General features: G+C 45.3%; 1 protein-coding gene across 1 annotated transcript; it reads left to right on the top strand.

The window, feature by feature from the left end:
- The first annotated feature begins 422 nt into the window (after positions 1 to 422).
- On the top strand, positions 423 to 2,036 carry LOC120640311. The gene is made up of 3 exons (XM_039916155.1): positions 423 to 1,064; positions 1,201 to 1,875; positions 1,941 to 2,036. The coding sequence occupies exons 1-3, from the start codon at positions 423 to 425 to the stop codon at positions 2,034 to 2,036; spliced, it is 1,413 nt and encodes a 470-aa protein (XP_039772089.1).
- Positions 2,037 to 13,803: the final 11,767 nt, after the last annotated feature.

Genomic DNA, 13,803 nt, shown 5'->3' with positions numbered 1-13,803 from the left:
TTCAGCCATTCACGGAATAATACAAGCGTGTGATCTTTGGTTGCAAAATCAGAACTGCATCCATGTAGATTATCAACACTTCACCTGACATAAGATAACATACTCCACGATTATAGGACTAATAACTGCATCTCCCTACGAATTCGTACAGTTTTCAGTTTCAGAATTCAGATATAGAACTGGGACTGCAGCTTGGGTTCACAAGACCAAGTGTCACATCACTTGCATTTACATCTAGGCAACCCTTGGGGCTCCGGTGCTGCATTTGACAGCACTTGAGATACAATTAAAGTGAAACGCTGAATCCGAAGAGATCATTGAAGGCACCATGACTTCGCCAATATAAACTCGTGCTTCTCTGAATCCACCTCTAGCACCTCACTCACCCCTCCCATAAGCTTCAGGTTCTCCTGCAGAAATCCATGGCCGGAGCTGGGTCTGCTGGAACTGGCAAGATACGAGTCAAGTTCCTAGTGGACAATGAGAAGAGGAAGGTGGTGTTTGCAGAGTCCAGCAAGGAGTTCGTGGACGTGCTCCTCAGCTTCCTCACCCTGCCACTGGGCACCATTGTTCGGCTGCTCGGCAAGGAGTCATCTCTAGGCTGCTTCGACGAGCTGTACAGGAGCGTGGAGAGCCTTGATGCGAGCCACTTCCAAACCAAGGCGTGCAGGAACATGCTGCTTAGGCCCCTCAGCGCTGCCGGGGAGGTGTGCGAGGATCTTATTGTCAGGATTGACGACACCGACCACCGGAGGTTTTGGTGTTGCAGATATAATAGTAAAACGCACCGGGGAGGCACTGGTGCGTTTTACTATAGTTCAGTTCCAGATGTGCCATGCCAGCAGTGTGGGAAATCCTTCGACGACATGATGCGTTGGGGGAAGCGTGGCGGGGTAGTGACAGATGATGGAGCTTTCGTAAGAGGAGGGATAAGCTATGCCACTACAGATAATCTGCAAGTTGTACCTGCTGATACTGACAATCTCATGAACCTTTTACATGACTTGGGGATTGAGGACATAACCATGCTTGAAGAGAAGACATTAGAACTTGGCACAGAGGAGGTTAGTACTAGTTGCTGCATGCTTCATATTAGTACCATCTTTTTGTGAATTTGCTTCGCATTGTGTTTTAACTCTAACGTGTTTTATTGTCTTACCCATGTGATCTTGAACTGAAATTTTTCTCATATGTCAACAGATAAAAGTATTGCTGAAGCAAACGCTGAAGTCTGACCAACCCCTAACTGATCTTATGTTCGGTCCGTCAGATGAACCCGCAAGAACAAATGAGCCCCCTTCAATGGGTGTTAAGGTTAGTTCTGAGAACGGTTCAAGTTCAGATTGTGATGTTCTCAGAGTGAAACTACTTGTGACAAAAACAGATCAATCAGTAGTACACGCCGAGGTTCCTGAAGAGTTCTGCAACATTTTATTTAGTTTCCTGACCTTACCACTTGGTCATGTTGTCAAGCTTCTTGGAGGAAGTTCATCAATCTCGAGCATTGATAATCTCCACAGAAGTGTGGGTGAAAACATGACTGGTTACATAAAATCAGATGTATGTCGAGACATGGCCCTTTCACCTAAGTTGCCCCCCTTTTTCAGCTGTAACAATAATTTCCTGATGACTGATGAGCAAGCTCCTAGAGATTCCATTACCCTTTTAGTGGCAGTGAATCCCAAGGTGCCAACCATGACGACAGAAACCGGGGGTGGCTACGCAAAAGGACAAGGCAAGTTCTTGGTGACTAATGAACTCCGTGTGGTTCCATTCTCGCTAATCAACGCCTTCAGCGAACTGAAGAATAAGGAGCACTCTGTATCACAGCTTGAGACAACAGAGTTCGCTTTTACTAAAGCGGAGGTGATCAGAGTAACACATTCTGCAACTTCATATTTACACGCAAATCTACTGGCTTGACAATTGATTTTCTGCAGGTACTGAACCTGTTGAGGGCAGCATTGGTTTCTCGTGAAGCGCTGACCCTTGCCTGCTCGCCACCAACCAAATCAAAGAGAAGGCTTCGTCACTGACACCAGTACCAAAGGTCCAAAGCTGCGTCAGGGAGCGTTCGTCCATGATGCCTGATGGCGTAACAGGGTGGAACATGAGTGGATGAAAAACAAAATATCGCAATCACTGTTCAGTTTCTTCATTAGTCCTATAACTCTGCTTGTTTCGTTTTGTTTTGTGGGGAACGCTCAAAAGCTTTGCGTGTCGCTATATCGTTACTGGGTAGTAGTAAAAAAACGCTGCAAGGTCGCAGTGCTCGCCCCTGGATCCCCACCAGTCGAGTCATCTCAAACAAGTGAGCAAATGCAGATTGCAGAAAGAGGAGATGAATACTGAGGAAACAGTTCATCGACATCGTTCACCTGTACTCCGTACAACATAACAACGAGTCAACGCCGCCGCCGCATGCATCCAAGCCAGCCACCACCCTCGCCATCGCCTGCCTCGCCGCGGTCCGGGAGGAAACCGAATCGGGACGCCGAGTGTCCAGTTGTGGACCGCGCCGCCATGCCCAGGAGTGCGAGCTCAGTCGGGCGGCACGGGAAGAGATCAAACGGCGCGCGCCTAGCTTCCAGTGTCCGCTCCCAGCTACTGGAGCAGATCAGGCGGAGGGGCAGGAAGACGCCGGCGGCGGACGGTAGAGAGGGGAGTTGCTCTGAGCCAGGGAGCTATCTGCAAATGAAACCAGGGGCGATGCCGATATGCAATATCGCGATCCAAACTAGGGTTCCATTTGTAAATTATCGGGGTTATATGCAAATAATCGCAATCTAGTCAGGAGTCTAAATGTAAAATTTCAGGGATCTCGTTATAACCGGCCGCACGCCGCCGGTGAGGTCGCGCCGGCATCGGCGGCGACCAGTACCAGCAGCGCCGTCAGCCATTCCGAGCGAGTTTCCGTCGACTCGCATGATAAGCCGCAGCTCTATCCCCCGCGCACCTGGGCCAACGGCCCTAGCTACTCCCGCAGCAGTGGCGGTGGCACCTCATCACGCCACGGTTTGCCGGAGAGCTGCCGCGTTCCGACCGTCCCCACCTGCCATCTCCTGATCTCTGCATCCGTCGTGACATCCGTTGACCATCAAGCTCTAGCTCTTCAGCTCTGGTGCCCATGCGTTAACTGAACAGAATACATTCCCGCAAAAAAAATCATGTCACAAGAGGAGGAGGAGAGCACCAGCACCGTCAGAGGAGGAGAAGAAGCGCCGCCACTGTTCATCTTCCTAGCGGAGACGAGCGCGCCGGCAAGGGGTGGGAGGGGGGGGGGGGAGGTCGGCCGGGGGTTGGAGGTGGGGGAGAGGCCACCCGCGAGGTCGCCGGCGGCTGGGGCGGTATAGGGAGGTGAGGAGAAGGTCGGGATGTTGCGGCGGCGGCGGGGCGAGGAGACGGTCGGGGCGTTGTGGCAGTGGTTGGGGCGAGGAGGAGGTCGGAGCGGGTGGCGGCGGTAGCTTGTGGGCGGGCGGCGCGACGGCGAGAGCCGCCGGGGCGGAGGATGAGGGGGGAACCAGCTGCGACAGCTCCGCGTGAAGTCGCGCGCGCTAGCAATTATAGGTTTCCAAATGGGCGGCCCGGCCCTAGCCTGATGTGGCCCGGCCCGAAGCGGCCCGTCACTATCAAACCATCGGGCCTGATAGTGCCGGGCCTGTCGGGCCATCGTGCCGAACTAGCGGCCCAGGCCCGACACTAAGGCCACTTTATAGTGCCGGGCCGGCACGGCGGCCCGTCACTATCAAACCATCGGGCCTGATAGTGCCGGGCCTGTCGGGCCATCGTGCCGAACTAGCGGCCCAGGCCCGACACTAAGGCCACTTTATAGTGCCGGGCCGGCACGGCGGCCCGACTGGCCCATCGAGCTCTAGCGGCCCATCGGGCTGTGACGGCCCATCTGGCCATCCCAGGCCTCAAATCTTGGGTGAGCAGAGGAGACCAGGGAGTCGTCGACGGCCGGCGCGTCGCCGGACCGGGAGGGCGCACCGGCCGGAGGCAGCGGCGGCCGGGGCGGGCGCTATGCCCGAGGTGGACTGGAGGCGGCGGTGGCTGGGGAGGGGCGGGGGCCGTCGCCGCTGGCGCGGCTTAGGGGCGGCGGCGGCCAGCGCGGGTGCTGGATCAGGGTGCGCCAGCAGGAGGTAGGCGGCGTGCGTGGGGAGGATGGGAGGAGAGGGAGAGACGGCTGGGGTGGGGAGAAAGAGGGTAGAAATTAGGGTTTGATGATTTTATATGAGGGAGGGAAAGAGATAAGAGGAGGTGGGCTGCTGGGCTATTTAATGCCACGGGCCGCTATCGGGACAGCCCATTATCGTGCCGTGCTTCGGGCCGGCACTATGGGCCGGAGTGGCGGCCCAAACACTAACACTCATCGTGCCGGGCCAGCCCGCGGCCCAATCGATCGTACCTAGGTCCGAACTAGTGTCGTGCTTCAGGCCATCCATCGGGCCTGGCCCATTTGGAATTCTATACTAGCAATAGACGTCCCCTGGTTGATTGGTTGGTTCCATCTCCGAAGTTCGCTGGACAGACCATCAGAGGCCAATGCAATTAACAATTCATCGATCAATGAACTAGACATAGTAAGATCAGTACAGCACTAAACTGAACCTGCCATGGCAAGGAATGCTCCATTCCTGATGACTGAAATATAATCTTAACAGTACTAAATTATTGAACAAACAACGTGCTACTGGTGTCAAGAATTCCAGATGGAAAGATAGACGAGAGTTCAGAATTTAGACCAAGATGATCGTAGAAGAAGATGACAGTAATCATGATTCAGGAGATGGTCTCATGTTACCCTTGTCCTGCCATTGCAAAAATCAGTGGATTGATGTTTCCTAAAGTTTGGTTTCTTCGAGAAGTATGAGGCCTTGTTTAGATCTTTAGGGGTAAAATTTTTGAAACAGGGTCTTACTATTTTGAAGTACTAAATAAAATCTATTTGCAAAACTTTTTGCACAGATGAATTATAAATCACGAGATGAATCTAATGAGCCTAATTAATCCATAATTAATCATGGATTAAGTAGACTCATTAGATTCGTCTCGCGATTTACAACCCATCCGTGCAAAAAGTTTTGTAAGTAGATTTATTTAACACTACATGCATGTGTTCAAACATTTGATATGATGTTTTTGGGTGTAAATTTTATGGATGTTTATGGTCTGAGTGATATTTATGCATTTATGCCGTCTCTCTGAAGATTCTCTCTCTCTTCCAAAAACCGTCTCTCCGAAGATACATCTCATCAGTCTCTGCCATTTCTCTTCCGCTGATCAGGATGACAGATTATCTCGCATTGCACTTGTACCTAGCAGATTGGGCGCTTCATGCCTTCATCGTTCTTGAGAATTTGCAGGCGTTTGATACATTGCAAGCAACACTAATTTCGGCCGGTTCATCTTCAACATGACATTGCGCAACAAATCATGAGATATATAGACTGAAGTAACCACACTAGCCTAGACTCTTCAACAGTACTAGTACATTTTAAGGAGTTGTATAGTACTAGTACTATACAAATTGAAGGCAATGCATAGTGCACGATGGTGAATGCCTGATGGCGCGTCCTACTGTACCTACCGAGCAACCGCCCGTTCATTTGTGAATTCATTACTGCGTTGTTGCAACCGCCCGTTCCTTGAGAATTCTGAATTCATTAATGCGTTGTTACTTGCTAGTACCACAATGAACGAGCTAGTTATTGAAGTCAGTCGGTAGCTGAAGAAGACACAATCTATCTATTATATACATATTTGAGTATTAGAAGAAGCTACCACATTCGCCGAAAAAACCAAAAAAATCCCACATTAATCCAAAAAATAGAGTCCATACCGAATACGATTGATCTAGACTTACTTTAAAAGTCCATATCAAATACGACTAGACAATTAGAAAATTTTTAAAAAGTAAATTTGTATCTCATATCGTTTAGTATGAGAAGCTTATTATGGTATGAGATGCGAAATTAGCAATTTAGAAATTGCAAAGATACGGACTTCAGGTGGGTTCTAATTTACCTAACTTCATTCTTCTACTAGCAACGTGTAATCTACCTTTTTTTTTAGTGTAAACCATATGTAATACACGTCAATAGCATTTATGTAAATAGATGGATATGGAATTCGGCTGCCTATGATTCTCTTTTACAAGCTATAATTTATTTTGATTTTATTCTCCAGCTATAAACAAATAATTTTATAAACACAAAGTAAAAGCATATATGCACACATATACTCACGCTTAATTAATTTTATGAATATGCACTTGACACTACTCCATGTGCACCCTCAGAGAGACTAAGCCGATTGATCTTGAGATTAAGAAAAGTTACTTTAGGAGACTTGCTGTGCACGCTTAAGATATCATTGCTGATGCCTACCATAAATCTAAAGAAAATACAAGCATCCATGCTGAATCTAAAACTCGAATCGAGTGGACAAGTTCACCCAACCAACCTAACAAACTAGCAAAGTTCATAAAAAAACTTAACATCATGTATCTTTTTTTATTCTTATATCACTGGCCACCTTCAACGCTTTCTCGTTTGCAAGCACAAAGGGAATGACATGATATTATTGGAAGTAGCTAGCAGATTTATAGATTAAAGATGACAAAATTCCGATGTAACTATGATCAACGCAAAGTCAAGACTAATGACCAGGCAAAAGGCGACAACGGATTCAGTGTTAGAAGTCACCATGTCCACCGAGAGGGTCTAAAATTTCTCAAATTAATCTAAAAAGGAGAAAAATGTATGCTATTGGATTTTACGAAGATCTAATGATCTAAACTAATTTATAGAGTCCATATCAAATATGATTAATAATTAAAAGTCTTTGCTAACTAGCTAAATTTGGTATTTAAAAAATAACAATTAGGACTTTATCAAAGAGTACATGATGAATATAATTAGAATACCTAAATTCAAAATAAAATAAAAGAAAAATTAGCCCATGATAAAATATTACATATTGAATATGATTAGCTAACGGTATAGACTAACTTAAGAGTCCATATCAAATACAATTAATAAATAGCTACTTTTGGAATTAAAATTAAGAAAAAATAGGATATGTGACCAAAGAGCCCATACCGAGTATGATTAATAAATAGATAATAAATTTGGAATTAGAAAAATAAGGAAACTCAAGGGTGAATATCAAATACAATTAATAAATAGATAATTTTAGAACTAAAATGATTAAGAAAAATAGGATATGACCAAGTAGTCTACGCCAAGTATGATTAGTAAATAGAGAAATTTGCAATGAACTATTATTGATCTGCATTTAATAAAATATTAAACATTAGACAACACTTCATTGTTGCAAAGTATAATTAGATGATAGGGGAAGCATAACCTGTAGACACCAGAAGTGTCCAGTCACAACCTCATCTGGCAGTGAAAAGAAATTGATGAAGATGAGGATTGACTGTATTATGCTACTTTTTTAAGAAAATAAACTTATAACATATATTATAGAAGTCGCGGTCTTATATAAAGGTGTTGATGATATGCCCAAGAGCCCATCATCACAATACGGTTTAAAGGCCCAAGAGGATATTGATCCAAGAGGGATTAGGGTTACTAATGGGCCTATGAGATAGAAGCCCATTAGTACGCCCTATATATATGAGGGAGGGGCTAGGGGGCGACACAACCCTGTGAGCCGCACCACCTCCCTAGCCGACGCCCCCCTTCTCTCGGCCGCCGCCCTTGCTGTGCGTGCGGTGCTAGCACACCGACGCCCGGCGTTTCATCCCCGTACGTGTGAACTCCGTGGAGGCGCTGCTGCGACAGCTGCGCTGATCGGCTGCTGGGATCAAGGACGAGGAGCTCGGTTCGTGGGATGTGATCGACTACTTCCTCTACATCGACGCACGACTTCTTCCGCTGCACTGCGCGTCTAGTGGTAACGATCTATGATCTTCTACTCGCAAGCATCTTGGGTATATGCGTGTAGCGCATCTAGGCCGATAGATGCTAATGGTAAGTTTCGGTGATTAATGACAACCGTATGCAACTAACGTGTGTTTTAAAGGAAATCTCTTTTACTGGATTAGTCTCATATGAAATAAGAAAGGTGACCCCTCAATTCGAAACAATCATGCGTACCAAGTACTCAATTTCAAAGATTAATGACCTTTCTAGTCTCAAGTGTCACAAGGAGATGAAGGACACTTGATTTAGCTAGGTTTTATAGTTTCTAGTTCTTGATCGTACTATTAAGAGGGATTCATGAGTTAGTAGCTTGATCAAAATTGAGTTGGCCTTAGAAATCTTGCACACTCACTCAAAAACAGCAAAAGATGGTCAATAGAAGTCAACACAACTCTTGGAAGAAGAAACAATCAAAGTCACATTCAAATCCAAGTCAAAACAGCTGAAAACCAAGAAAATCAGCAGCACCGGTTGAACCGGTGCCCTAGCATCGGAGCATCCGATGCATGGCGGAAGGACCGATGCCCTGTCGGTCTAACTTCTCTGGATGAAGGCAGAAATCAAGTATAGCACCGGTTGAACCGATGGTCAAAAGATAAGCACCGGTGCAATGGAAGTTCTTTGTTCCAAAGAGCATGTTTTGGTGGACTTCAACTTCTCTTCAGCACCGGTTGAACCGACGCTTCAGAATCAAAGCACCGGTGTATTGGATGTACTTTATTCCAGAACGCTTGTTTGAGTTGATCAGTGAACCTCTTCAGCACCGGTTGAACCGATGCCCCTACGGAGCATGCACCGGTGCAATGACGCAAGCGTGGATACTGTGTCAGAACTCCAACGGCTACTTCTTTGACACAGAGAGACCGGTTGAACCGATGACTATACTTTCTATACCGTCGGTTCTTCCGGTGGTCACGGTTTTTCTGCAGAAGACTTCCAACGGCTATATGACCTCCTCCACTCTATATAAGGGTACCCCCTGGCTCATTTCAGTTGCCTTTTGACACCTTGAAAACCTGAGGCCACTCTTGAGAAGAAGAGAAAGAGCTTTGAGCAAAAGAGAGAAGATCTAGTGCTTTGTTTGTGCTTCAACCTTGAAGATTTCATCCTTTGAAAGTGTAGCAAGTGTGCTTGAGCTAGGGCCAACTGAGTGTAGGTCAAGTGAAGGCTTAGGAGCTTGTTACTCTTGGTGTTTGGCAGCACCTAGACGATCTTGGTGATAGAAGTGTTTCTCGCGGAGCTTGCCAAGGATTGTGGGAGCCCGGAGAAGAAGATTGTACGTGGCTTGAGCTCCACCACACCGGGATGGTGAACAGAGACTCTTAGTGAGCGCCCAAGTCTCGGTGACATGGGAGGTGACAAGACTCTTAGTGAGTGTCACAACGTGGATTAGGGGTGTGTGCCAACACATCGACACCACGGGAAAAAAATCCGGTTGTCTCTTGCACTCTCTTTCATTTCAAGCACTTACTTTCATGCATTCTTTCATGTGCTTGACCTTAGAGATCATAGCTTAGCTCTACCTTGCTTAGTTTCATATCTTTGTTAGCTTGTGTAGTTTGCTTTGTTTAGCCGGTTGGTGAATTGAGCCTTACTAGCATTGCATAGGTTAAGGTTGTTTTATCTATCTTAGAAATTTGAAAAAGGCCCAATTCACCCCCTCTTGGTCCATCGATCCTTACAATGCGGTAGTGATGCTAGCGTAGCCTACCCATTTCCCTACAGTGGTACCAGAGCCATCTTGCGTAGTTTTTGGTCTGGATCATTAGCATATAGGTGATATGTTGTTGTAGTAGATTGGATCTATTACTTTTGCACGGTTTGATTAGATCAATTGGTCATAAGGGGTTAAAACTGGAGCGAGTTGATTGCGTGGCATGTGACAAAAGATTAGTTCGTGTTCTTTCTCTGTTATGAATACGACATGTCCCTACCGGCTGGAATCACCATCAGGGACTAACTGTGTGCATAGTCAGCAGATTGAACCAACAGATCGAGGTCATGTGTAGATGCAGTCTTCTCAAGTGCAAAGTTTGCACGGTCAATGTGATTGACCTAGTGAAAATTGAGGCATTATGAATGGCTCGGATTTGAGGTGATGCGATCACTCTGATGAGATTTTCATAGGGATTCCATAGATGCGATCTGTGTAATTCCATGAGGTTTTCAGGGCGCTGCCCTGAGACCCGCGGGGGGCGGCTCCCCCCTTGACCCCCTGCCGTTGCTTTCTCGCTATAGCGGCTTCCTATGCGCTACTTTGGTAGAACACGTCGTACGCCTAACTTGTTTTTGCAGGGTGTGATGTGAATGATATGGCCTCAATGTCATGTGATGATGTATGTGATGATTTGTGCGGCCTGCGTGTCGCAAGTTAACACAAGCGGGTTGAGGGTTGCACCATTATTGTATAACGACCTGCGTGTCGACTTGTGATGTTTGAATCCTCATGTAATTATTTCACTAGCTATTAGATGTAGTAGCTTAGTATCTTTTCATGGAGGCTTCAATCATGATGGCGATGATGATCACCATAAGACAGGATGGATGGCAATGGAGGTCACCTTGGAGCCATGGCGATGGAGCCCATTGTGATGCAAGAGGCCATACTATTCACAATATAATATGATTATATACATGTGATGTTTATTTTCCTGTCATACTATTCTTTCATGCATTTACATATGGTGGATGCTTTAATCATGATAGAATAGCTTCCCTCAGAAAATGTTGAATTTTTTATGCCTTTTACCAATAGCTGCACCTATAAATTTTGATCGTTGTGTGGTAGGTTTACCAAAGTAGAGTACCCCCAGCTATCACTTTTGTATAGGGTGGATGTCGGACATTCACAAGCATAGTATTGGTTTACTCAGCAAAGCTATCAAAATAGTTTTGGGCTTGAAGGCATGGGATTGGGGCCGGGGCTTTGGATGCCACCCAACAAACAAGAGTCGCATAGAGATGTGATTAGCAATTTGTTGCTTACCTGTATCACTACTTTTCTAGCCGTGATGCTGAAGCTCACTAGGATTTTAGTGATTATGGATCTTGAACCACTATATGTCATTAGAGGGAAAATGACTTTGATATAGTAGGTTGTCTTTTGTTAAATCAGTTAATGAAAGTCTTTACATAAACTTAGTGCTGAAATCTTGCTTTACTTTAATGTTGTAGATCATGTCTGCCGGTAACAATTCCACTTTCAATTTGCGTTCTGTTCTTGAGAAAGAAAAGTTGAATGGAACAAACTTTATTGATTGGTACCGCAACCTGAGAATTGTTCTCAGACAAGAGAAAAAGGAGTATGTTCTTAAGTAGCCATATCCTGATGATCTCCCTGATAATGCAACTGCTGCTGATCGTAGAGCTTATGAGAAGCACTGCAATGACTCACTTGATGTCAGCTGTCTGATGCTCGCCACCATGTCCCCTGATCTGCAGAAGCAGTATGAGCATGCTGATGCTCACACCATGATCGAGGGGCTGCGTGGGATGTTTCAGAACCAAGCCAGGACTGAGATATTCAATATCTCAAAGTCCTTGTTTGCGTGCAAGCTGCCAGAAGGTAGCCCAGTCAATCCTCATGTGATCAAAATGATTGGTTACATTGAGACTTTGGACAGACTTGGTTCTGAACTTCACCAAGACTTGGCTACTGATGTTATTCTCCAGTCGCTCCCGACGAGCTATGAGCCTTTTATCATAAACTTTCAGATGAATGGCTTGGATACAACATTGAGTGAGTTGCATGGGATGCTAAAGACAGCAGAGGAGAGCATTAAAAAGAATCCTAATCATGTGATGATGATTCAGAAGGGGAACAAAAAGAGGAAGCGTTGGACGCCTCCTAATCCCAAAGGTAAAGGCAAGGAAAAGAGTTACAGTGGTGAGTCCTCGGGCTCTATGCTAAAGCCAGCACCTAATGCCAAATCTGGCCCTACTTCTGAGGATGAATGCTTCCACTGTCATGAAAAGGGACATTGGTCTAGGAACTGCAAGAAGTACTTGGAAGAAAAGAAGAAGAAGAAGGGAAGTGAGACTTCCACTTCAGGTATAAATGTTATAGAAATTAATATTGCATTATCTTCCAGTGAATCATGGGTATTTGATACTGGATCGATGATTCACACTTGCAAATTGTTGCAGGGTCTAAGTGAGACTAGAAGATTTGCAAGAGGCGAGTTGGACGTTCGTGTCGGCAATGGCGCAAAGGTTGCGGTGTTGGCGGTCGGCACCTACCACTTGTCTCTACCCTCCGGATTAGTTTTGGAATTAAATAATTGTTATTGCATTCCTGCTTTGAGCAAGAACATTATTTCTTCTTCATGTTTGGAAGAAGTTGATGATTTTAAGATTGTAATAGAGACCAAACGTTGTTCTATTTTTTGCAATGGTATTTTTATGCTCATTGTCCATTGGTGAATGGATTATATGTTCTTGATCTTGAGGATAAATCTGTCTGTAACATTAATACTAAGAGGCTTAGACCAAATGATTTGAATCCCACTTTTATTTGGCATTGTCGCTTAGGTCATATAAATGAGAAGCGCATTGAACAACTCCATAAAGATGGATTGTTAAGCTCATTTGATTTTGAATCATTTGACACATGTGAGTCTTGTTTGCTTGGAAAGATGACCAAAGCGTCTTTCACTGGTCATAGTGAGAGGGCGAGTGACTTGTTGGGACTTGTACATACCGATGTATGTGGACCAATGAGCTCAATAGACAGAGGTGGTTTTCAGTACTTCATTACTTTCACTGATGATTTTAGTAGATATGGCTATATCTACTTAATGAGGCACAAGTCTGAATCGTTTGAAAAGTTCAAAGAATTTCAGAATGAAGTACAAAATCAATTAGGCAAGAAAATTAAATTTCTACGATCTGATCGTGGAGGAGAATATTTGAGCCTTGAATTTGGTGATCATTTGAAGCAATGTGGAATTATTCCGCAGCTAACTCCGCCCGGAACGCCTCAATGGAATGGGGTATCCGAACAGAGGAACCGAACCTTGTTGGACATGGTTAGGTCCATGATGAGCCAAGCTGATCTTCCATTGTCATTTTGTGGTTATGATCTTGAAACTGCTACGTTCACACTGGATAGGGTTCCAAGTAAGTCTGTTGAGAAGACACCATATGAGATATGGACTGGGAAACGTCCCAGATTATCTTTTCTCAAAGTTTAGGGATGTGAGGCTTATGTCAAACGTTTGATGTCAGATAAGCTCACTCCAAAGTCAGACAAATGCTTCTTTGTGGGGTATCCTAGGGAAACCAAATGATATTATTTTTACAATAAGGCGGAAGGCAAAGTGTTTGTCGCTCGCAATGGTGTTTTCTGAGAAAAGGAGTTTCTCTCAAAAGGATTTAGTGGGAGCAAGGTGCAACTTGAAGAAATTCAGGAAACACCCGAAACTGTTTCAGCACCCACTGAAGATCCACGGGATGTGCAAGATGTTGCACAACCCGTAGTTGAGGCACTAGCCCCACGAAGGTCTATAAGGGCACGTCGCGCTACTGACAAGCTCAACCTCCTTATTACGGAGGAGCACCACGTATTATTGATGGAAAATGATGAGCCCTTGACCTACAAAGAAGCAATGATGGGACCCAACTCCGACAAATGGCTTGAAGCCATGGAATCCCAGTTAAAATCCATGCATGATAATCAAGTTTGGAATTTGGTCGATAAAATTGACAGTGTAAGACCTGTCGACTGTAAGTGGATTTTTAAGAAAAAATTAGACATGGATGGAAATGTTCACATCTATAAGGCACGATTGGTGGCGAAAGGTTTCCGACAAATTCAAGGTGTTGACTATGAGGAAACCTTTTCGCCCGTCAC

Source organism: Panicum virgatum, chromosome 7K, assembly GCF_016808335.1.
Source record: "Panicum virgatum strain AP13 chromosome 7K, P.virgatum_v5, whole genome shotgun sequence".
Classification (NCBI taxonomy): domain Eukaryota; kingdom Viridiplantae; phylum Streptophyta; class Magnoliopsida; order Poales; family Poaceae; genus Panicum; species Panicum virgatum.
The sequence above is the reverse complement of the archived record's forward strand: the minus strand, read 5'-3'. Positions and strand labels throughout refer to the sequence as shown.